Source organism: Rhyacophila brunnea, unplaced genomic scaffold (assembly GCF_057557595.1).
Source record: "Rhyacophila brunnea isolate RB1 unplaced genomic scaffold, BYU_Rbru_1.0 scaffold_13, whole genome shotgun sequence".
In the NCBI taxonomy this organism is placed as follows: domain Eukaryota; kingdom Metazoa; phylum Arthropoda; class Insecta; order Trichoptera; family Rhyacophilidae; genus Rhyacophila; species Rhyacophila brunnea.
Window position 1 is genome coordinate 16,016,353 of NW_028232785.1, and position 26,583 is coordinate 16,042,935.

Below are 26,583 nucleotides of genomic sequence, written 5' to 3' on the forward strand. Positions count from 1 at the left end.
ACACTGTCATTTAAATGGCAACACTATAGAACTAAAATTTTTAAAGTGACGGCTGGCCGAAGAGTAAAGTGGAAGTACACCGATATTTGTTTACTTTTTTTACCGACTCAAAAACAAATATAACCTAAAACGACGCGAAATATAACCAAACTAATCAGTTATAATATTAATAAACGTCCAATAAACGCGTAATGCGTCCATTTTCTCACAACCGCCGCATCGATGTGAACAGATTCGTATCGTAGCATCTCCCCAATGTTATTGTGATATGTCAAGAATTCTCTGGCATCCAAATGTTTTGCAATGTTTCTGTCGCAAGTCTACGCTCCCATAATGGCGGGGGACAGTTCTCAAATGCACAACGGCGCCGTAAACAATAATCTGAACGCCCTGGAAGGGACTTCCGCAGATTTCGACGACAATTTGATAGTGAACAGTGTCAGATCGAGGAAGAAGAACATAGACTTGCCTTGCTGCCCCGTTTGCAGTTGTACTCTGAGGCCTAGTGAACTGCAGAGTCATTTGTCGCTGGAGATGGACAAACTGTCTAAGATTACGGCAGTTATTTCTAAAAGAAAGTCCAGTAGTATTTCTCCGGGGGCCATGGTCGGCTGTTCCAGTTCGAATGGGTCCGGTGGTGAAGAAATTGACGTCACAGGCAATACTGGGAGTGAAGTATATGAGGTTTGGTTCAATCAAATTCTTTGGAGATAGATTCTAAGGGCCCTATGCATAGTACCATCTAATTATATAAGACATAAATCAACTTATTCACTAGGTAGTGGATAAAATAGAAGTAAAAATTAATAACTAATTACTAACACATAAAAATAAAAGGGTGACATCAGGATATAGATACAAAATTGACAAGTTGCTGTCAAATAATTTCAAGATTGTGTCAGTGCAGATTATCTACACAAACACCAACCAAAATGGAATGAATAATGCAATAATGTACTTAGTAACCGATTGATATAATATAAGTTTAGTACTTATATATTTATAGGATACACCATTCCATACAAATCTCGACAGAAAAATGAGTACTTTTTCCAGAAAAACTTGTAAACATCTGACAAAAGTCTACTTATTGCAATGTAGGTAGAGTTCAGTTATGACTGCAAAAATGTGTATACATGTAAATTGTACGTATTGTATTTGACTGTACCACAGTGAGCTGTTGCACCGGAATGAGATGGCCGTATAAGATTGATATTAAGGTGATACATCAGTGAAACAGCAAATAATTTTCAACTATAGGCGCGATGAAATTTTGGACTCGCTTGCATTCTGAGAGAGAACGTCGAGCTGGAAACACGTCACTTTGTTTCGTGATGGCGACTGGCGTATTAATTCTTAAATCGTGTAAAGATGACTAAAAACGTTACCCATTTACTTTAAAAAGAAAACATGTCAATGAATATATTATTATTGTTACTAATAGAACAATAAACAGAACATAAAATGGACGTATGTTGGATTTATATGACAAATTATATTTCGTTTAGCATGTGTCATTTGCACCCGCGACCCGCAATCCGCGTATCGCCTAGCCACGATCTTTTTAGACCGTGCCTCAACTGAGGTACAACCTTAAAGAAATTACGCATCGTTTGTGGAGCATTGCAGACAGTAACGTTCCAATTTTATTAGATTCATTAAAAACATTAATTTGATATTGACGCTGTCAGGATGATCAAATATTTGATACTTAGATACTTACAAGTATCTACTTGCTAACCTATTTTTGAATTATTTAGATTTTTTTTATAAATATATACAATATGATTATATTTCTAATTAACTTACGCACCTCTCTTTCTCTTGTATTTCGTTGGTTTTCATTATATATTGTGTTTTATTTAAAATGATTTTGATCTTAATGCTATACGATCATTGTTTTCCGATAGAACAGTGAAATGGCTAACTCCATACGTACAATAATCCAGACATGTGATGACATACCTTCTTATACATATTTACGCAGTTTGGAAATTGATCTTTACATAATATTGTAATTCAGGTAGAGTTTATTTTTCTGTCACTTTCAGCCACATTTATTTTTTTATTTCGAAAGCATTACATTTGTATAAGACGATTCAAACAGACTATCATGTGAACGGCTTGGTCAGCGTTGCCTGCAATCGTTTAACTTCTCCTAGTTTATTTCATGCTTACCTATGTGTTTTATTTATATTGTAAAAAAAGGTTAAAAACACACCCCAAAGACGAAAGCGGTGATAAACTGCTTAACTGAATCAAAAACAATTCTCATCGAAAGGATTTAAAATGACATATTTCGATCGGCGATGCGAAGTGTCCTCAATCAATTATCCATCTGTTTGTTCTTTCAGAGGGTGCGCCGGAACCGCGAGCGTCGTCTGAGAGCCGGTCGAAGCACCCGCGGCTCCGTGCAGTGCCCTATCTGCAGCCGACACCTGCACGCGGCCGAGGCTGAGGTCCACGTCGACGCGTGCCTCCGAAAGTCCATGGGAGAGCAGGGGAACGATGATGATGACGAAAGCATCGACGTCGAGGTGAGAATGCGGCACATGTTCACTTGCCATTTACATGGCCTGGCGGGTTCTGTTTTCAACGAACTAAAGAGAGTAACCAAAATGCGAGTTCTACCTGTGTTTTATTAAGTCGCTTAAATGTGACCATAAAGCCGGGTACTCATTAACGAGCCGTAACTGTGACCGTTGCAGATACTGTACCCAACTCTAGATGTGGTCACGACGTCAATGATTTCCATGTAACCGATGGCGAGCCGCCATATCCGCAGTGTTCGTTCTTAGCTGAATCATGTCACTGTAATTTTTGTCTTTTAATTCTCATAGCACTCAATTATTTTTGTAAACATTGATACTAGCCTTTCTCCGTCGAGGAGAATGGTGAAGGCCGTTTCACTAGCAGGCCAGAAGCGGGGTGGAATTGAGAGAAACGCACGTTGAGGTTGTTACTGGCAGTTTATTACGTCGCTATGCAGGGTTAGTTAATTGCAGGGTATAGGCGGTTTTTTTGCTGGTGGCGGTTAGCTTGATGTTTGCTTGGCGCCGACGCGGTCTTCTTGGCTGGTTGCTGCTCGAGACTTGGAGATGCTGACTTGGATTCGCGTCCGAGGCGAGCAGATGCTTGCTGGGCTGGAGAATCTGGAGATGTTGTTCGTTCGGCGTTCGATGTAAGAGAGAGATTTTTCGCGCGCGTCCAACTGTCAAGCGGCGTCATGTTCGTCCGTCAGTCGGGAACCTCCCTGTTTTACCGACGGATTGACTAGTGGCGGTGCGAGCGGCCGTTTTCGACAGTCCGCGTCTGTTTTGGCGGGAGCGCTGACGAATTTGAATTTCCGATTCTTTGAGGCGGGCTTCGCTCGGCCGAGGGTTGCGATAACCGCGAAGAGTGGACGTAGGCTGTGGTATTTTGGGAAATATGATGGTTCGGTCCGCCCTTTGAGGTGGTCACCTGTGGGAGACCTTCATCTGGTATCAACATCAATTAAAAGTAGGCATTTCGCCTCATCCCAGTTAGCAGCCATGTTCACGTAAAAAGATGTACAACAACACTATCGAAGTATTTTCACTGTTCGCAGCGAGCAACGGGTATCATATTTAACATCCACGAGCGACTGAGAGCCTTCCTTTTATTCGCAGCAAAAACCGACGAGACGATCGATCGTTGTGAGGCGTCCATACTGGTTACTGTATCTACAACGGTCACGGTTACGCCTCGCTAATGAGTACCCCGCTTAAGGCGCGTCGATTATATAATATTATAACATGTTCAGACTGATTTTATCATTTGAGTCACGGAGTACAAAATTTCTCCCTTCCACTAATGCATCACTTCCCCGTCTCATGGTCCATGACTGCTTCTATCGTAGGATCATTCATACGAGATGTTGGTTAAATGCGCATTAGAAATATTAGAATGAACGTTGAAGCTATTTAGTCATGCATCCGCAGTGTCGCCACAATTTTTCTACTAAAAATCTTCCAGCAGCGTTATTCCAACCTGCCGTGAGTGTTCTGCATCATGATAGCATCCGCGACAAATGAAGTCTATTCGCTATCCAGCATTGAATCGCGGAAGTTTCAAACTAATGATTTCGCTTTCGCAATAATATTTATTTATATGCATCTTACCGTCAAATAGTATGTAGAAATCGTATTAATTACATTGTGAATATGTTTAAAAGATACGTACGATTCCATACAATGTGTTTCATAAAGATTTTGCCTAGATTTACATAGCTTAGACTATTTTTCGTTTGTCTTGTCGTAAGTTGCGCGACAAACCCTGTTGCATGATCGTTGGATGTATCCGCGATGGATTACCGCGGTACAGATTTGGGTTTGCTAGAATGGCCAAAGTGATATTGAAGAAGTGCTGTAATAATTTGAGTTCATAATGATATTATCTGTGACTTTATTCAACTGATATTGTTTGATGCAGGGCGACACGACCGAGGAGTCTGGCTTTGGCGCCACGTACGAGTGGTGCTCGCAGGTGCGGGTGAGGAGTGCCGATCTTCATCTGAGGGCCGGCGGGGATCTGCCGCACGGTGGAATGCTTGTCAGGAGAGCCTCCACCGATACGCACCTTGTAAGCTATTCTTTTACTCTGTCTACACAAAGAAAACTAACGTTTTTTACAATAGCATCTGGATTTGTCACAAAAACATTGACAATGACAATACTTTAAATACCTCAGGGTACACATCATGGGAGATGACACGCGAAGAGAACTCGCTTTTTGAATGAGGGTGGTTGGACCAGCATTCAATTTGTTACAGGATATTTGGACCTAAATGCTGACTGTCCGATGCTTGCCTTCTGATAGTGCTGATAACGATTCAATGTAAAAGATTACAGAAACTTGAGGATAACAAATATAATTCTTTGGCAAGACGTCAATACTATGTCAGTCTACCGGATTTAGCATTTCGATGCTTTCAGTTTGTTGAAAAGTAACCTGAAAATATTCTATTATAGTTGTCATTTTTTGTTTTTATATTGGTTCTACAATCCGGTGGTGTGGATCTTGGACTCCTTGCGAAGAGATTTCGTAATGTTTTTAAGTTGGATGTTATTAGCCACTTGCTCAACCTATTGGGTCCATGCTTTGGATTCAAACACACATTAAGCTGGCTCGCACATCAAAACTCGTCTCGTCTGCAACGTGTCGAATACATCGATGTGACGTCATCGTTATTCACAAATTGCTAAATGGGGCTCCGAGGCACATTGGTGGAATGCGACTTTTTAGTATGAAAAAAAAAATATAGTGCTGCTAGCAGTGGCGGCCAGTGGTCTTCAGAATAGCACTTTTTGGTAGTGCGCAATGGTTTACCTTCTATACCCAGCATTGGAGCATAGGGCAAGCACAAGTTCGCGCCACTTCCCTCGGTCCAACGCCAACTCTTGCGCCTCCCGCCATGTCAGACCTGCAGCACGTAGGTCGCTTTTGTAGCACCGCTGCAGGGTGAGGGAGGGCCGGCCATGGCAACGAAACCCTTGTGGCTGTGCCATAAGGGTATGAAGTGTCACACTCTTTGGCGGCATCAGGAACACTCTTGTCCTAGCCACGTAAAGGTCGTAAAGCGTCTCTTCATGATTACCTTAATCACCGAAGACTGCCGTGTCAATAAGCTAATATTATAATATCTTAGTGTACAATAATGACTGAACGTCGAACTTCTCAGAAGATAAATTAAATATGTCTTTGTTTATTTATTCTATTTCTTAAAAAAGTATTTAAACACTTGAATGAGTTAATATCAATAAAGAAAAATAAATGTCAAAGTTTATGGTTTAACGCTGCGAACAATGAATGCGTCAGCCAAATTGAACCGTTCTAAAAACGGATGAAGACACTGGGTCACTTTGTCAATAGTGAATAGCAGTATATTTATTTCTTAAATTTCACATTATTATTAATTTAAGTGAAAATATAAAATAAACTAACATTGCGTAGGTAATATTTATATTGTAAATCAGCGTTCATTCGAACTCAGATTTATTTCTAATGTATTTATATGTCATTAAAAGTATGTTTCTCTTATATTATCGTTCTTATTTATTATTCAGCTATGACCTACTATCCATGCAGTGCTGCTGTGTTTTTTTGAATTTTGATTTATTATATGAATGTATTTGAGTGGTTTAGAAATAAATGCGAGAGTTGGTATTTTCGTAAAAGTTTGGCGATTCATTAAATCTTAAATGTGAAATTGTTAAAAATTAGCTCGCCAACATTGTTATAAAACAGAAACTGGCGTTTTTGTTTCTAGAGTCCTAATTTCGTGCGCCGATCAGAAAGTGTGTAAAAAATGCTACACACAACGCTACCATAGGAACATTGAACCACGGTTTAAGGTGATGTCTCTAGGTAAAGTTGTTATCGAAAAATAGCTAGAAAAGTTTATTAATCGGTAAATATATATTCAAAAGTAATGAGAAAAATAAAATAAAAAATTAAGATGTATCGTGGAGTTCTATATACCAAAAATACGTGTCAAATTCGGTACATTTCTATCGGGTGGTAAGAATGAATGACATAAGATTTATTATCAAAATTACGATAAAAATGTACGTAAATCTATTACCTAGGGAAACGCTAAACGTTAATTGGAATTTATTATATCCTTATATCTTTTTTTTCAAATTTAAAAAACATCGATTTAGAGGTTAGAAAGCATGCAATTAAAATCGAAACATCTCGGTTCAGACTTAATTTATCGCAAAAAACGCTTAGCGTTTCTATTAAAAATATTATTTAATAATTTTTAGGCTAGTTATTTAAATTTAATCTTGTATTTTTGTATATTAACGAATCGATTGTAAATAAAATGAATATTTGACAAGACTTTATCGACATATGCTGCTAACGCGGAAATAAATCGAACTATTTTTGAAACAGTACTTGCATAGATTAAAAAGTACATACACACACATACATTGAAAATAAAGGTTCGCCAGGTACGAAGACAAAAACTGTGTTAATTCTGCTGTCAATAATTTTTGTTTGCGATATTGGAGCATATGTCAATGGACTACATATATCAACCTCCACTTTCTGAAATAGTGTTGTGTAATTATTTCAGATATTTATTACTGTTTTGACGTACCTACCTTTTATAAAGCGATTTTAAAATAAATATAGTTTCATAATAATATAAAGAAAGCATACGAGCGAAAATGCCTAAGATACTTCTGACACACATCAAATTTAATCTTTGTCTAGTAACTGTACAATTTATCCATATTTATGTTAAGTGTTTAAAATGTTATAAGTAAAAAAAAAATCGTCTATTCACGTGGTAGTCGCGAAAATTATGAACAATATACAATGTTAAAAATAATAAGAATTGTTAAAATTTCTAGTCACAATATTATTCAAAGACAAATTAACCCGATCAAAACAGCCTCGACAAACTTCCACTTCACTAACTTTTGTTCTATATGTTTATCCTGGATACAGCGGCAAACACATTTTGAAAATAGCCGATATACTGGATTATTTGTTAGTTTGGGTAAGTTTAAGTTAGATTAGGTAATCCTAACAAATAATCCAGTATATAGGCTATTTTCAAAATGTCTTTGCCGCTGTATCCAGGATAACCGACTTGTACCCTAACTTTAATTACATACATACTATTGTACTATATTTGGGCCATCAAACGTTCATTCCTGTCTACGGCCTTAAAATTATTATCTACGTGCCTATATAACTGTATGCCGTCCTGTCAAAAAGTGGAGGTTGATAATTTAGTATGTAGAAAATAGAAGTTATTATTAGTCTCCATAAAATATAGGGTAAACAATTCAGTGAATGAACACATAAGAGGTGAATTTGAAAATAAATTAAATTAAAAACGATTAAATGAACTAAGAAAATTATAACAATAGGTAGGTACAATAAATTGTGTATAACCGTGGTATTACTAATTTTATGCCGTGATGCTTTGATAGTTGAACTTTTCATAATATTTGGATCACTATTTAGTTGCTCATTTATCTGCTACATCATAAAGTCGTAAATATTGTTTTTTTATGGAGCAATCATAAATACAAAAAATTAAGATCTACTTTTCAATCATAGTAGATACCTAGGAATATGGTATAGGTGTTGATAATTTTTAATTATTTATTCGAGATCTTCAGGGAATTACAAAAGTCCACACCTAGAAACCACTGGGCCAATAAGGTTTCTTTTTATATCTCCAAATCCATTTCACTTACACATTTATAGGTAAAATAAATAAAACTATCTTTTATTTTATCTTGCACTGTTCTTTAAAATCGACATTAGATTTTTTCAAAGAAATAACGTTCTGTCTTTTTCTTAGAATATTATGTAATCAGTGGTGCACTTACTTCAAATTCTAAATTTTTTTCTTACGTTTTACAATTTTTTTTTTAATTTGTCACTTATTTTGTCCTTGGGTTTGCTTATCAAGATTTGTTCGCATGTTTATTTACGTTTTTTCTTACCTCCAACTTCTTTTTTATTCAATTCGTTGCGTGTCTTACTTTATTCTTATCTCAGATATAGTTAGTTAGTTAATACAAACCGTCCACTCTGTGGAGGCCCATATGAACCCATTAGGATCGGACATGGTTGAAACGAAATGAATTGGGATGTCTATATAATATCGACATTGTCATAATTATAACTACAGTCGAACTCGGTTATTACAATCTCGGACATAGCGAGATCTCGGATGTAATGAGGAAACAGTCGTTGACATTTGGTATATGATTTTCTCCGTACATTTTTATTCACTGTTATAACGAGATACTTATCGGATATACCGAGCTAAAATACTGGTAATGTGTTGATCGTTTAAAGACATTTCGACCCTAAGCAATAAAATCCGATCGGACAGGATGCCGCCGGGGACAGATTACGTTTATAACACTAGTTAAGTGTCTAATTGTTGTTTTCGCCGACAATAAAAATACCTATTCTCTGATATAACGAGTACCGCTTATAACGAGCACATTCAGCCGGTCCAACCTTCCTAGTAATAACTAAGTACAACTGTATATTCCTTATTTTGTTTAATAATAATTCGAATGGCATTTGTTTTGCTATTCATTTCATATCATTCTTTTATTCCACCTCTAGTAGAAATTCGATGTAATTGTCAATTGTACAAGATTAAACTCAATCTTATAAACATTTGTACTTAAATGTTCATTTACTACTATAAATGAATTTTACTGCAGAAAAATATTTATATTAATTCGTATTGACAACGTAAAAAAATCTGGTTCATTGACTGGACAGGATACCCTTGTATTGCCACTGTAAAAAAAACTACGGTAAACAAAATGTAAAAATCATAAACACTTTAAATCAAATCAAATAGACATGTTAGAATTGTAAATATTTTATGTGGAAAATATAAATTGTAAATATTTTTACATAGGTAAGTAAACATATAATAAATTTAAATGCATTTTTATCAAGCTTATGATTTTTAATATGTGGCGACACAGAATATTTTATTTTATATTTTATTGCCATCTGGTTGCGATCGACGAAAGTTTTTAGTAACACATTTTTAGAAATTCATGGTAGATGCCTGTAGATGCCTTTAGATGGCGTTGAAGTCACATTTGATCGTAAATTGAGGCAAAGAATTCGCCTTAAGAAGTATACAATGACCTCATTGTAATCCTGTGCAAACTGAAAATCTATTTGGATCGCAATCGCTTTGCGCCCATGAACTTAGTATTGTTCATAATATTGCTACATATTCTACTTCGCTAAGTGAGTGATACACATATGAATAACAATGAAAAGTTGAGCGATGTCTTCAAAAATGCAGGCGGTGCGTAGCACTTGCATGGTATTAGAGGAGCCGCCGCTGACTGCTAGCAACAAGTCGTGTCGAAGACGCCAAATCGCATACGCACACCCACGAATTGGTCATTCCTATACCTCGCCGGTCGCCGCATCCAGATATATATATGTTTCGAGAGGTTATGCGCGACTGTCACTATGTAAATGTGTATAGACGCTTGATCTTGTGTTGTAGGTTGTAAGATCCAGCATCTATTATAATTATCTTCAGAAGATTGCTTGTGTGTGACATGTGTTGGGGCAGGTAGATTGAGACACTTGGTGATTATTAGATTTATTTCAGGTGCAAATAAAGTTCGATACACGGCACAATATTGACAGTATTATTGATTAAAGTTTGAGTGTGAAGATATTATATACATATATATTAAAAAGAGGAACGGACTAGCGGCGCGTGTAGACTACATTTTGGGAGCGCGCAATAATAACTGTGTTTTTGACTGTCATTTCCACTTGGTATTATTGTCTACGTTATATCACCGGCCTTCTTGCGCTTAGGTGGAGATGGCAGACCGTGATAATGTCATGGCCAAAGAAGCGGGGGTGGGAGACAGAAACGCACGGTGTATGCTGTGAGGTTAGTTTATTTTTCGTAGATACAGGGTAGTCGTTGGCGGTGGGTTGGTCATGGCGATTTGGCGGGCTGCAGATGCTTGGCATCCGAGGCGAGAGTCAGTGCTTGCGGCTTGGCGATGCAGTCTTTTTGACGGGAGATGCTGGCTGGGCTGTTCAGAATGCTTGTTGCTCCCTGTCCGAGGCGATGCTTGCTGTTCGGCGTCCAATGCGATAGAGAGGATCGGGGCTTGCGGCTTGGCTGGAGAATCTGGAGATGCTTCTTGTTCGGGGTCCGAGGCGAGAGAGAGCTTTTCACGTCCATCCAACTAACAGATTCGCGGCGTCCTGTTTGTCGTGTCAGTCGCGAACCTCCCTGTTTTACCGACGACCGAGGGTTGCGAGAACCGCGAAGAGTGGACGTAGGCTGTGTCGTTTTGGGAAAGATGATGGTTCGGTCCGCCCTTTGAGGTGGTCTCCTGTGGGAGACCTTCATCTGGTATCAGTTATATAATTGAACATAGACAATAAAACCTCTGTTGTAGAGTTAGGTAAACCTCTACAGGAGGTGCGAAATGTGCGCGGTCTTCATATGCGACGTTCCTAGGTTTGATTTATGGCTGTGCGGCAGACGAGGCGAGTTTAGATGTGAGAGCCGGCTAAAAAACAATATGTTAATTTTGCTGGATCCGGGATTTGAATCCGAGCAGACGCTTGAGAAAACAATTGATTCTATCGGAATATAAAAAGAGACATTTTTTGTTTACAGGTCGGAAGACATAAAACTCAGTCAGTTTTGTAAGAAAAGTTTTTCAATTGTTCAGCAGTTCAAAGCTAAATAAAACGGATTCATAATTATTCACTATCAAAACTGGCGTACGCATGTTGTTAGTTTGACAAACACTGATTTAATCGATTTCTTCTTTCCTTTTAGGTGGTGGACGGAGACGAAGATGTGATGCTGTATGGACCTCCCCAGTATTCTCCTGGTAACATCGCCTTACAGGTCTGCTATCTATAAAATTGAACATTGTCTTACCTTTATAATATGTATTACTCGTGAATAGCCTGCGACTTTGTCTGCATGAAACATGGAACAGTTATTCAGAATCAACAAGATTGATAATGGTTGGATGTAGGCACACGTCAACACAAATCACCACTCCACCACTGATATACTGATTACCCACTCATAAATATTGTTGCAAGTGCTTTATTTTGGTGAAGTTATATCTCATTTTTGGGCATATGAGATCTTCTTGATAAATATCTGCTTCTTAGTTGGAGCATATGAACAAAACACGGCGCCTACAAAAATTCCAGCATCCGATTGCTCCGCCGTGTACATCCTATGGTTGATAATTAGCAGCATTCCGGGGCGCTGGAATCTGGTTGGGTTGAAGAACAGGCAGGCCAGTTTAAAGTTGTCTTCAGGCATCCGTAGCAATGTCCGACGTTGCTGTATAGTGTGAGTTTGAGACTCGCAAGTTTCGCTTAAAAATAAATGAAACGAAGGTTCATGGTAACCTAAAGGTGTATTGATCGATTCTGCCTCCTGCTTTATTCTGTTTGTCGAGTAAATATTTTTCATCACAGATCACCAGGATTTACTGTCATGCGAATTTTCGTGTACCGCACGTAAAAGAGTTTCAATTAAAAAAACGATGAAATATTTGTTATTGACGCTAGCATCCCGTTATCATGTGTTAAGGTTATCGCTTGCCTGATAATTATTGATGTTTTCAGGAGGACGGAGACAGGGATGCCGTCGGCGAAAGTGAGATGTTAGGCTATTTGAATTCGGAGCAGTACACCGCGGAGGACACGGCCAATTTCAACGGGTCGGCCGAGGGAAACTCCAAAGCTGATACTTCGGCTAACGCTAAACAGGTTAGCAGACAAGCCTTAATTGACTCACAGGACTGCTTTCAATCTGTATGAACTTCTCATGAGACAAGACGACTTGTTTTATTAGTTGAATGCATAGACATTGACGTTGTGTAAAACTAAGTAATTATAAATCTCCGTGTGTTTGGATCCATTAATGACACATAACTGAGGTGGAGACGAAGACACAATAATTAAGAGTTGTACACTTTGTACTGTCAAATTGGGTCACCTTAGATGGCTGGGCCATGTACACAGGATGGACGAGTCATGCATGACAAGGAAACTGACATTCGGGAAGGCAAACAAAAATTTGGTTGACCCTGTTCAAGGTTTACTTGAATTATAAAAACTAGCCAACATCATTTGCAATTTGTAGTCTTAGTTCAATGAAAACAAATACGTATGACTGACAAAGCTTAGTGTGCACTATTTATGTCGGATCTTAACAGTCTACCTTCACCCTTCGACACTGTAGTGTACAGCGTGACTCACTATTGCTTTCACAGCTTACCATCTGACTTGTCGCTGCCTTCACAACATTCGTGTAGTACACAATGACTTGCTCCTATCTTCAGAATGTTGATGAAAGACGTTGGCTGTATAGAATCCTAGTTTTTAGTTATGATATCTGAATCAATCATGACGCGTGCGCATAAACATGGTGGACGATTGTTTCACAGGCAACCTCTAACTCACATGTTTCAAGTCAGTCGTATATGAATGACGCATGTCTAATTGCAAGGTGTATTGAGGCTGGTCGCCGCCAACCTTCCTTAGAAGACAGTGCCAAAAGAAGAATTTAAGATAATTTTATTGTCATTAATATGTAGTGTTATTATAATTTTATTTATTTTTTTACAGGCCGTTTGCTATGAGATGGTCGTGGACGCGCTGAAGACTCGAATCAGAGAATTGGAAGTTAGGTTAGGCGGAAAGAATCAAAAATCAGAGGTGAGCGACATCTATCACTATGACTTAATTCATAGATTTTATATTGCAATGCCAGAGACGTGATCAAAGAAAAGTTTCAAAGAAGAGGCGGAGGGGGTAGGTTTAAAAATAACTAGCAGATACCACTGACTATCACCCCACCCCGCCTACCACTTCTTCTTGATGACATTACGCACTTGAGTCTGGCTATAAACACCTAGCCTCCAGGTATAACTAAGGGTTATTAATTATACATACGAGTTATTGCGAGTTGTTACATCCACAAGTGGTTATAGAATGCGCGTGTCTTAAGCCTCAATTACATTGAGCTTCTTTACGAGCTGTTTATTGGCGAATTTACAATCTGCCTGTAAAGTCGCCCAGTGTAATCATCGAATAAGCTAATAAGCAGGTTGTAAACACTCTACCGAGAAAAGTTGAAAGCCGGTCAACTTTACACGTTACACGCCGGCGTGTGGGCCTACTGCGTCTGCGCAGTAGAGCGCAGTACCAACCTCCCGGTAAAAAAACCAACTACGTTCCGTCAAAATAGTCGCTGGCTTGTGGCTTCTCAGCGAATGGAAAGTTTTGTGTGTAATCATCAAATCGCAGTAGCTGAATCGCCCGCTTTTAAATTCGCCAATAAACAGCTTGTAAAGAAGCTCAATGTAATTGAGGCTTTAACGGGCATAATTATTAGTATCATTAGTAGAAACATTGGGTGCCTCAGATAGTTGCATCAATTTATGAGTACCAATTTATGAGTATCACGGTCGGCCAAATCATCTGGGTCGCAGTCATCAGTCAGAGACTGATGAAGAATAAGAAGTATTTCATTTGATTTTGTATTATTTCCAATTCTTTCTTCTTTGATCCATTGTACCCCCTGCAAGTGGAATGTATTGCGCTGGGATTATTGAGTTGGTTACTTACGATAACGTTAATTAAGCAATTGGGTAGATGCAATGGAATAAAATCATTGGAGGTCGCTGGATCGATGAAGTAATTCAGTTCTCTAAAGATACGAGGGTGGGTCAATAAGTCCTTAGAAAAGCCGACAGGTGGCGCGACTAGTACTGTAAGCGGTTTGTTTTCATGCAGCGGCACTACCGATTCAGTAAGCTGCGAAGTTTCAATCAGATTGGTCGGGTTGTTGTTTTTTATTTTCGTACATTTAAAAAAAAAATTGCTTGTTTACAAAAATGGAGAAAATTGAGTTTAGAGCTGTTATTAAACATTTTAATATAAAAGGGTTAACAGCAAAGGAAATAAAAAATGAATTGGATTTAGTTCACGGCATATCTGCTCCTTCACTTGCAACTATTTATAACTGGTTAAATGAATTTAAACGTGGTCGTACATCAACAAAGGATGAACCACGCTCAGGACGTCCTGTAGAGGTGACTACACCAGAAATGATCAATAAAATCCACGATATGGTGTTAAGTGACCGAAGATTAAAGTTGAGTGAGATAATTGAGGTTACAGGGATCTCAAAAGGTAGCGTCATTTCTATTTTACATGACAAATTGGTCATGAAAAAAGTTTCTGCAAGATGGGTGCCGCGTTTGCTCACAATAAACGCAATAGGGTGGTGGCCTCTAAAGCCCTGTTGTCGCTCATGCAACGCAATCCGGATGAATTTTTTCGTCGCTTTGTGACTGTAGATGAAACATGGATACACCACTATACTCCCGAGACGAAAGAACAGTCAAAGCAGTGGATTGCGAAAGGCGAACCATGTCCAAAGAAGGCGAAAACCGTAAAATCAGCTGGTAAGGTTATGGCTACTGTATTTTGGGATGCACGTGGAATTATTTTCGTTGACTATTTGGAAAAAGGAAAAACAATAACAGGGGATTATTATGCATTTTTATTGGACCAGCTAAAAAACGAAATTGAAGAAAAACGGCCTCGTTTAAACAGGAAAAAAATCCTCTTTCATCAGGACAATGCCCGTGTTCACACATGTTTACGATCAATGGCTAAAATTGAAGAATTGAAGTTCGAATTGGTCGACCACCCACCGTATTCGCCAGATTTAACCCCCAGTGACTTTTTCCTTTTCCCAAACTTAAAAAAATGGCTAAGTGGACAACGTTTTTTTTCAAATGAAGAAGTCATCGATCGGACAAATGCTTATTTTGATGACCTTCCGAAAACTTATTTTTCTGACGGTTTAAAAAAAAATGAGAAACGTCTCACCAAGTGTATTGAGCTCCAAGGAGATTATGTTGAGAAATAAAAAAAAAATACAAAAATAAAAACTGTTTTAATGCTTTTTTCTAAGGAATTATTGACCCACCCTCGTACATGGCAATACAATGCAAATCACCTATAGGAATAGAATCAGTTTGGAAAGGTCTTGGATTCCTCCATGCTGGTGATGATAATAATGATGACCGTCAATCGGTAGTATTATATCTTATCGTTCCTTCCCTCATGGCTGAGGATCGTGACCATCCTGATATGCAGTCATCTGAGTGACTACTAAGACTCCATCCCTCACAGTCCTCTGCATCTCTAAGACAGAGTAAAAGGTGTGCCCAGTCAGCTCCTTAGCTTGTTCGCTCCAGCGCACCGATGCTCTTCCTCTGTCCAAAAAATTGCAAAATGCATCTCGGATATGTTGCCGAGAGACGTTCCTTTATCTGTAGTCTCTGGATGATTGACTAAATTCGTCCTGTGCGCTCTAAGAAATACAAAGCATTCGGCGCCAATATCATATTTCTAAAGTATCAATTGCCTTCCGCTCTCTTGCCCTCAGGGTCCATGATTTGACACTGTATAAAAATATCGAGAACACTAATGTTTGCACAAGTGTCATTTTCATGGTAATTGAGATTCCTCGATCCTTCTATAATATCGTCTCTGTTCTGGCAGAAAACACTAATTCGAGAATACTAGTTTCGAGTAATTTGACTTTGAAGTTTTTAAAATGTTTGAAATGGTCTATCATGTGAGTTTATTAAGTAATCGTAAAAATGATGACTTTAAAATAAAGACTGTTTATTTATTAAGAATGTTAAAGTTTAAAAAAAAGTAAAATTTTCTTTTTTTATGTTTATTTTCTTATTTGTTTAGAAAAAAACGAATTAGTGTTTTTTGCCAGAACACATTTTGTCTTTTTAAGCGGTACTGATTACACTAAGTGTTATTTAGTGTTTTCTGCCAGGAGAAAAATGCAGAATATTCTCAAGCCATTGTCATAGTTTTAGGGAAAAATTTTAGTACGTAAAATTATCTAGGTATTTTTATAAAAAAAAATGAGATAGATACGTACTGCAATAGTATATTCTTATAGAGCGTAGAGATTATAAGTAGGTACATGTGTAAATAGTGACTTGTAGAAGTCATATTAATTAAGGGAATTTCAGAGTAACTATCATTGGTGGATATTTGAGCTATGTATCCATCCCATTTCCATTTGTGGTTTTTAGAGAACACTATTACATCGCAAACCCTTGTCTGTTCTCTTATACAATCATTCCGCTTTTTGGTCATTTCGCGTTATGCCCAGCATGCACCTCTCTATACCACGCTGTGCTACTATAAGTTTCTGGGTCTTTCCTTTACTTAGGGTCCATGTTTCACACGCACTTGAATTACGGGAAGCACACACTGGTTTAACATTTTGCGCTTAACTCTTTAACTCCCAGCTGATTTAGCCTAGCATATGCGAAAACTCCCAAGCGTTTTTTGACAACAAATCGTCGATTTAGTTTTTTTTAAATAACTAATTCTACACATGTTTTAAAAATTTGAAACTTTTTTTGTGTGTTCTCAATGGTGTATAAAGCAATAATAAGTAATAATATTGATAGTTTACATCAATAAAACAAAAGAAAAAAATAATGTATCAATATTTATTTAGAAATGAACGGATAAAACTATGTTTGAACAACAAAACAAGTGTGACAACATTTTTTTATTTATAATTGATATATCAAATTTTATAATATAATCTATCCTTATGTAGTAACAGAAAAAAAAATAAACATATTATTATTTCTCTATGAAATAGAATTTTTATAAAGTAATCAAAAAAAATCGTAAAGTGTCAAGGTATTCAAGAATATTATTCAATTCACGAAATCGCAAGAGAATTCGATACAGTATCGACGACTAACTGATATGGAATGAAGTAATTTCAAAAAATAAGTCTCAAAGCACTAAATCATTTATAATATTATTTATATTCATGTATTTTTTCACCATCTTACCAAAAATACAGTGGCATCCATTGTTAGTTCAAAAATTACAAATTTCATTTTGTAATGTGATATATGAATCATAAAACAACTAAAAGAAATATCAGAATTTAAAATGTGTCATAAAAATAATGTTTTATTATTTTTATGACCCTCTTTGGTCTCAAGTTCGACAGCAGAGCAATTATGACTTGTGAGTTATTAGGGTATAGCATAATTATAAACAATGCCGACACTAAAATAAATGTTAGTCACCACCCAACACACAGTGAATATAATGCTTCGTCTACATGAACGAAATATGACGGGAAAAAATTTGGAATAAATCGTAAATTTGGTTCCAAACTTTCGGCCGATGGATCGGCCCAGATGGAGTTTTCGCATAGGTATGGTGGGCCGAAATATCGGCCCCGTGGGAGTAAAAGGGTTAAGGCACGGGTAATTTTTGAAGACATTATTCAGACGGTCAAAAGTTTTCAGCCCAGCTTCACTTGGCGAACAATTTCATCGAAAATACATCCACCTACAGACACCTTGTTGTCCCAGAAAATATCAATTGAGTTACTGCATATGCAGTGACGTTCCAAGACAAAATGCCGCCCCTAAGCAGTGCCGAAATGCCGCCTCATTTTTTTATACCTACCGTATTTTTTATCATCCTTTCATGACACCAATGTCTAAGAAATGTGTTGTATGGATACATTACTAACAATACCTATACCACTAAATCTAATTTAAATACATCTCTACTTCGATAGACAAAAAATATTGTGAGTCCACGGTTTCAGATACATTTTAAAATACACGTAACAACTTCCAAAGCTCGCGAATGACTGGCAAAAATATTTGGAATTTTTTAAAATTAGGGTATGTAAGTATGTAGGTACCTACATATAATTCAAATGCAATTCGCTAATCTGCGCATGTGCGCAGGGACGTGACGTCCAAGGACAACGGAAGTAATTCTTATCGATTGTCCGCTCTTCGGGTAACTGCCGCCCCCAAGCGACGCTCAATCTGCCTACCCCCACGGGACGTCACTGTGCATATGGCTCTTGCAGACGAATCATAAAATAAATTGCATCTCTCATAATTATTACGAAAAAGTGTTTCAGCAGTGGCTTAATAGAAAATCAACCATGTGCATGTAGTCAAGTTACGTGGTGATTCGTGAAAGGCATGACCACTTCTACGACTGGAAACATGACTTTCCTGGTTTCCTATTGCCTCGGGTAGATATATCACAAATGAAACAATTGCGTCTTTCATGTTAGAAGAGTCACGTGAGCTTTGTTAGTAGAAGCACATATTAAATTCGTAGTTAATTTGAACACGAAGTTGGGTGTACAGAGGGATGGAGCCCATATGAGTCACGACCTTCGGCCATGAGGTTCCTACTATGAAGAAGAAGAATGATGCTAACACCAAAGTAACCAATACACTGGCTGGATACAATGGCACCATGCCTATATTCTTGACAATGGCCAGCGTTAAATAATATACAAAGTCATACTGCATCTCTCATATACATACGAAACTAAGATGCTCACACAGTGTAATTGTAGTTCCAAGTTAAGTAGTGAGGAGTTGGATTCACGACTACTTCCGATGCTGCTACCGTGACTTTTCGTGTATTACTTGCTATCGTCTTAGGTAGACGAATTACAAAATAGACCGTGTAGGTATATCATATTGTGCAGGTGAATCAGAATGCGTTCGCGGTGCCCATCGAGGATGTGAGGAGTGAGAGCCACGTCGACTCCTTGGCATGGTGCTATATCTTTTCGTGTATATGTACTATCGTCTCAGGTTGACAAATTGCAAAATAAACTTTATATGATTCCGACGAATCCGATGTACGCGCGGGATTCTCATCAAGTACCAAGTTACGGAGGTGAGGATTGGGAGTCACGACCACTTTCTGACCTGGTACCATAACCTTTCGTGTATACTATCATTTCAAGTAGACAAATCACAAAAGTATGTCTCTATGATTATGTATACGGCTTGTTAGGTAACGCACCTGGACTACATGTACATAATCTTTTTAATGTATTTTATATATCAGTGGCTTGTCGATTTTGATTATAAAATAATAAATGTATAAATAAAAGGACTATGATGATTAAAAGCAATATTTATAATTGCTAATCAGGCTCTGTCAATCTCTCAGATCATAATATTGTTGTAGAATTGTAGAGAATATAGACACTAAGTCGCTTGCCAGTATAAGGTGAAAAGCAAAAATGGTTCTGGCAGAAAACACTAACTCAATTAGTTGTTATTTCCAGGCAACATTTCGTAATTTTTCATTTAGTGCGTTTGCAGAAAACTGTTTTTAGGTAAATGTATCTAATATATAAAAATTAATATTTGTGTGTTTGTTTGTTCGTATTGAATGCGCAGCCATACCGTTCATCCGATTGCGATAAAACTTTGTAAACTTATTGCTTGCACTTGCGCAAAGAGTATAGGCTATACTAATATATAAAAATGAATGTATGTCTGTCTGTATGTCTGTATGTCTGTCCCGTATGCGTTCCTATACCATTCATCCGATTGCGATGAAATTTTGGTAAGTGGTTATATGCACACCCATAAAGGTTTCTGAATTAGAAAAATCATCATCTTCTTCTTCTTCTTCTATTCTATATTTTTCTATTCGTATGGTTCCTATACCATTCATCCGATTGCAATGAAATTTTGGTAAGTGGTTGTATGCACACCCATGAAGGTTTCTGAATTAGAAAAATCATCATTTTCTTCTTCTTCATTCTATCTTCTTTTATTCGTATGGTTCCTATACCATTCATCCGATTGCGATGAAACCTTCGTCAGTTGTTGTGTTAACACCCGCAAAGGTTTCTGAAATAGTACAATCATCTTCTTCTTCTTCTTCTTCTTCATTCTATCTTCTTTTATTCGTATGGTCCCTATACCATTCATCCGATTCCAATGAAACCTTCGTCAGTTTTTGTGGTAACACCCGCAATGGTTTTTGAATTAGTACAACCATCTTCTTCTTCTTCTATTCTATATTTTTTTATTCGTATGCGTTCCTATTCCATTCATCCGATTGCAATAAAATTGTCGTCAGTAATTGTGCCAACACCCGCGAAGGTTTCTGAATTAGTACAACCATCTTCTTCTTCTTCTTCATTCTATCTTCTTTTATTCGTATGGTCCCTATACCATTCATCCGATTGCGATGAAACCTTCGTCAGTTGTTGTGGTAACACCCTCAATGGTTTTTGAATAAGTACAACCATCTTCTTCTTCTTCTTCTATTCTATATTTTTCTATTAGTATGGTTCCTATACCATTCATCCGATTGCAATGAAATTTTGGTAAGTGGTTTTATGCACACCCATGAAGGTTTTTGAATTAGAAAAATCATCATCTTCTTCTTCTTCTTCATTATATCTTCTTTTATTCGTATGGTTCCTATACCATTCATCCGATTGCGATGAAACCTTCGTCAGTTGTTGTGTTAACACCCGCAAAGGTTTCTGAAATAGTACAACCATCTTCTTCTTCTTCTTCTTCATTCTATCTTCTTTTATTCGTATGGTCCCTATACCGTTCATCCGATTGCAATGAAACCTTCCTCAGTTTTTGTGGTAACACCCGCAATGGTTTTTGAATTAGTACAACCATCTTCTTCTTCTTCTTCTTCTTCTATTCTATATTTTTCTATTCGTATGCGTTCTTATTCCATTCATCCGATTGCAATAAAATTGTCGTCAGTAATTGTGCCAACACCCGCGAAGGTTTCTGAATTAGTACAACCATCTTCTTCTTCTTCTTCTTCTTCTTCATTCTATCTTCTTTTATTTGTATGGTCCCTATACCATTCATCCGATTGCGATGAAACCTTCGTCAGTTGTTGTGGTAACACCCGCAATGGTTTTTGAATTAGTACAACTATCTTCTTCTTCTTCTATTCTATATTCTTCTATTCGTATGCGTTTCTATTCCATTCATCCGATTGCAATAAAAATTTCGTCAGTAATTGTGCCAACACCCGCGAAGGTTTCTGAATTAGTACAACCATCTTCTTCTTCTATTCTATCTTCTTCTATTCGTATGTGTTACTATACCATTCATCCGATTGCAATGAAACTTTGGTGAGTTGTCGTGCGCACGCCTGCGAAGGTTTCTGAATTAGTACAACCATCATCTTCTTCTTCTATTCGAATGCGTACCTACACCATTCATCCGATTGCAATGAAACTTTGGTGAGTTGTCGTGCGCATGCCCACGAAGATTTCTGAATTAGAAAATCATCTTCTACTTCTATTCGTATGCGTTCCTATACCATTCATCCGATTGCGATGAAACTTTTGTCAGTTGTTGTGCGCACACCTGCGAAGGTTTCTAAATTATTATTATATAAAATACAAAGTTTGTTGTTTGTTTGTTCCATCCAATTTTGTTTTTTTTTTTACTACATATTAATAACATTAATAACGTTTTCATATTTTGGATTCGATTTTAATTTAGTGTTCTTATGTTTGACCTTTACTCCTATTAGAATCATTTTCATATTGCCATATTGTATTACACTGATATTTTAATATTAAAAAAATAATTACCTTTTATTATTTTTCAAATATCTAAGATAAATATAACCACGAAGCGACCCTGTGCGAAGCCGGGTACTTCAGCTAGTATTTTATAAAAATTAGTGTGTTTTTCCAGACGATAAAGTTTGAAATAAGGAACATTTTGGTATAACTAACTCAATATGTCATTTTTTCGAATTAGTGTCTTCTGCCAGAACAGTGACGATATGGTAAGACGTCCAGACGTCGGTTTATTCCCAATCTATGTGCGCTTTCTTATTTTTGCCTCACATTTATCTGCTTTTTACACTAATGGTCGTTCGCAGATATATTCTAGATCTCAGTTGTAATATTACAAGTGTTTTAAAAACTATGTTTTCTTCCCCACAGACAAAATGCCTCATCTGCATGGGGCCGTACGAGAATCCGTTGGTGTCGTTCCAGTGCTGGCATGTACATTGCGAGGTAACGTAACCATATATCAAAATATTTAATTTACAGTATAAAAAGATTCGACCTTGATTAGCGACTGACAAAACATCTTGAGCGTTGACAGCTTCAAATACCTGGGGGTGCACATTACAGGAGATGGCATTTTGCAAAGAGAGCGTACCAAACATTTGATTATCGTACGTAACAAATTTAACTCAGCGTGCTCAGATGCTGTTTTTTCATTCATTTCGGCCAGCTGTGTGTGCGGAAGAGAGTTGCAATATTACCGGCCGTTTTGATTTATGATTATGTCCCAGTTGAGACGATTCTGTATGTACGACTGGGCTAAGATCCAAATTCTGTTATTATCCAATGTTTTTATTACTTATAATGTATACATCTTTTCCGTGTTGCAGACCTGCTGGTTGGAGTCTCTGAAAGCGAAGAAAACATGCCCGCAGTGCAACACAATAACTACGGCCATGTATCTGAGACGTATATACATTTAATTCGATTAGTATTGTCACCTCAAACACTTGTTGCGTGAATATCGTTTGCTCACTGATACAGGCAGTGAACGGAGATATGCGTCAATTACATTGAGCTACTTTACGAGCTGTTTGTTGGCGAATTTAAAAGCGCTCGATTCAGCTACTGCTATTGTGATGATGACGCACAAAACTTTCCATTTGCTGAGAAGCCACAAGCCAACGACTATTTTGACAGTTCATTTTTTTACCGGGAGGTCACTACCAGTCACTACTGCGCAGACGCAGTAGGCCCACACGCCGGCGTGTAGCGTGTAAAGTTGACCGGCTTTCAACTTTTCTCGGTAGATTGTTTACAATCTGCTTGTTAGCTTGTTCAATGATGACACTGGGCGACTTTACAGGCAGATTGTAAATTCGCCAACAAGCAGCTCGTAAAGTAGCTCAATGTAATTGACGCAATAGATACTGTTTACTGAAAAGTACAGTTGTCGTCTAGTGGTCGTGAATTATTAATTATCCACATGATTGTTTAAGATTCTCCGATTTTGACGATTGTGACTCTTTTCAAATGTTTTAGTTATTATGTCTCTCCAGCGGTATCTAAACTCTACCGTCAGCTGGCTGAAGTGTAGGCAGACCTCTCCGTATCGCGTCGACTCTCAGTAGTTCCACTTAGGACGAGCTGTTCTATATTTTGGGTTTCCCTTCTGGCTATATTGTCAAAGAACTGTAGTTATGTTTGTAGACTTATTTTAGTGACCTGGTCTTTTTGGCTTCGGCCACATAGCCAGGTGCCTTGCTTGGTGGCTACGTGCTAGGTGTCATCCTAGCGAACGGACGACGCACACTACTATCGCAATGGCCGCACTGCATGCTTCACGCCTCGCTACGTGATTATTAGTCACCTCGTGATGACTCTCCCGGCGAACAAATGTGTTTGTTATTTTTATTGTCACCTAGTGATTTTGCAAGATGGCGTGTTTCTTCAGTATGACAAACGTCAAACACCGTATATTTTGAGGTTATGAATAGTGACGCATGGAGTGAATTGACATTATGCACCCAACAAGCTCGAATTTGAGACTTTTAAACTTAAATTCTCTGTGAGAAGTAGCTTTCTAGTAAGTTTTGAGAGTGAAATATCCTTGTTGACTTGAGCGTTCCCAAATGTCAAATGAATTTGTACCTAAGCACTAAGTGCAATGTGGCAGTAGTGTTGTTAGTAGACAAGCATAGCAACAAGCTCAGCACTAGCGAAGCACCTACCTATGTGGCCGAAGCCTTAATGTTTATTTCTTTCAGAACAAAGTCCACGGTGTCTTTACGGTGTACCATGGAGAAAGACAGAAGATATCTTTGTTAATGTTCAGGTTTCCACGGCGTAGGTGAGCACAGACGCTAGTAGGCGATTCTCGGATGATCTGAAAATAAGACACATGTATATAAATACGCAGTAATCCAATTGAGGTATTATTTATGGAGACGTAATATTACGTAGTTTCCCTTTTTCCTCTGTTAATGTTGATTACGTTTACCTCTTTTTACAAAAATATTAATTTAAAGGATATAAATAAATAATTTTAGTATTTGCTAGAATTAAGTATGTACCTAATTATAATTTTACTATTATATTATAATATGAATAAACGAGTTATATTTCTAATTTGTTTTGTGTTTTATTTAAGTTATTCAAAGGAATTGGTAAGATAAGAATAATTATGGTGTATAAATAAATATTTGTAAGTATGTAAACTTGAAAAAGTATCGACCCCGGTAAAAAGTATCGGTAACCCGTACTTACCGTTTTCTATGCCTATTACTATGGCAGTATCTGACAGGCCGCAGATTTTTAACGACACGCGTTGATTGTAGAGCGAAGTTCTTACTACAATCGCTGTAATGCCAATAATTTGTGTTAGTATTTCATAATTATTTAAACAGATGTCACTGTGTTTAATTTTTTAGATTATGCAAATCAATCAACAGTGGCTAAGTAGATCTAATTTGAGTTTAAAGTTGGAGAAGATAACTAACAAAATTTGTGTGTGTGGCCTGTCAATCACGGCCTCATAGAGCGAGAAAACTCACTGAAGGCGTTGAACCGGTCAATACTCTGTGAATTTACTATATCTGAGCTAAAAATACCGTAAAAAATTGCTGTTTTTAAGCATTTCTTTTTTAAATTGGAAGCTTATTAATAAAAATGTTTTGGTTGGTATTTTTTTTGAAATTGTCCTTGAATCCTCTATTACTCCTTGGATGTATTTTTACATCTGTGATAATGTAAGTATCAGAAGGTATTAACTGTATTCTAAAAGTAAGCTACTATAATAATAGCATCATGGCCCCCACAATGGTGGGGGGGGGGCTGACAGGCAGTGTTGCCATGTCTACTGAAATTTTTTTCTGGAAAAGACGAAATTATGATATTTGTGATGAATAAAAGTCACTTTACATGATTTTTTAAAAGACACTTGTGAGATTATGACAATATGCACGCTTTCACCAAACACAATCGTTGAATTTCATACATTTTTGTCAATCTACTGATATTTTGAAGAAAAAATCGACTGAATTTTGAAAATTTTAGTTGGCAACACTGCTGACAGGGCTCAGGAGGGGCCCGGCAAGGCGAGTTGACCAGAAAAGTGAGATAAAGACACATCACAGATTTGGATTAATAGTAATATTATTTTCCTTCCAATAATAGTTGTATGATACAGCTCCATAATTCAAATGGATATATTAAAATATATAAAAAAATCAATAAACTTCACGTAAATTTCACCGCATACACGATTTGGAGCATCACACTGCCTTTATCCTTAGCGATGGGTAGGGGGGCCCGCTTCAGGATGTAGGGGCCATGAGTAGCATAGTTTTTATTATCTACCGTAATTATAAAACATTTGCCAAAAATGAATATCGAATTATGCAGGAGCTTACATAAGGGGGGTTTCATGTCCAGGCCCCCATTTTACGACACAAGGCCTGTCAGTGGATCTGCATGAATTAGTGCAACCACCTGACGCATCAAATGTTTGGCTTAATATTTTAACAAGGAATGTTCGAAAAGACAAGATAGCGTAGGCTGTAGACAATACAAACTGACACGTCAGGTTGTAATAGTTATGACCATTAGGCAACGCGCATTTGATAAGGAACCACTCGTGGATGCGGCAGGTAACAGGTGAGTAGACGAGCACACAGCAATGGCGAAGGGTGAAGGTATTGTATTCTTTTTTTTTTTTTTTAAACCATTTCCGATCCTAATACGATCATGACATCACATTGACCTGTGTGTCCCTGATAACTATCTTAGAAATAGAGACCATCAGTTGTTTATTCTCCCAAGGTGCAGAACCAACCTGCCACTGGTAATGCCAATTGGGAGAGTGATAACTATGTTCAACGAAATTGCTTCGGGTGTTGATATATTCCACCTACGTGAGAATGAGTTTAGGTGGATGTTGTTTTATAAATTCTTAAAATAGGGTCTGCTTAACTCATCTGGTGTACTTCCTTGTACCTATCTAATTCATCTACTGATATATCTCTTTTTTTATGTAATACTGTTATTTTTTTTTAATTTTATTTATTAAGGAAAACAAACAGTTACATATTGATAACAGAAATTTATAA

General features: G+C 37.4%; 1 protein-coding gene across 1 annotated transcript; it reads left to right on the forward strand.

Annotated features, from left to right (window-relative positions):
* On the forward strand, nt 1-24,486 carry RNF220 (ring finger protein 220). Its single transcript, XM_085940404.1, has 8 exons — nt 1-684; nt 2,355-2,537; nt 4,453-4,602; nt 11,357-11,428; nt 12,169-12,312; nt 13,174-13,263; nt 22,409-22,483; nt 22,867-24,486. The coding sequence occupies exons 1-8, from the start codon at nt 304-306 to the stop codon at nt 22,957-22,959; spliced, it is 1,188 nt and encodes a 395-aa protein (XP_085796530.1). The 5' UTR covers nt 1-303; the 3' UTR covers nt 22,960-24,486.
* Nucleotides 24,487-26,583: the final 2,097 nt, after the last annotated feature.

What these genes read in the sequence shown, in the direction of transcription:
- RNF220 (XM_085940404.1), top strand. Translation starts at nt 304, where the DNA reads ATGTTTCTGTCGCAAGTCTACGCTCCCATAATGGCGGGGGACAGTTCT. An exon ending in ACGAAAGCATCGACGTCGAG is followed by an intron (nt 2,538 to 4,452) that starts GTGAGAATGCGG and finishes TGTTTGATGCAG; the next exon opens with GGCGACACGACCGAGGAGTC. An exon ending in CTTCGGCTAACGCTAAACAG is followed by an intron (nt 12,313 to 13,173) that starts GTTAGCAGACAA and finishes ATTTTTTTACAG; the next exon opens with GCCGTTTGCTATGAGATGGT.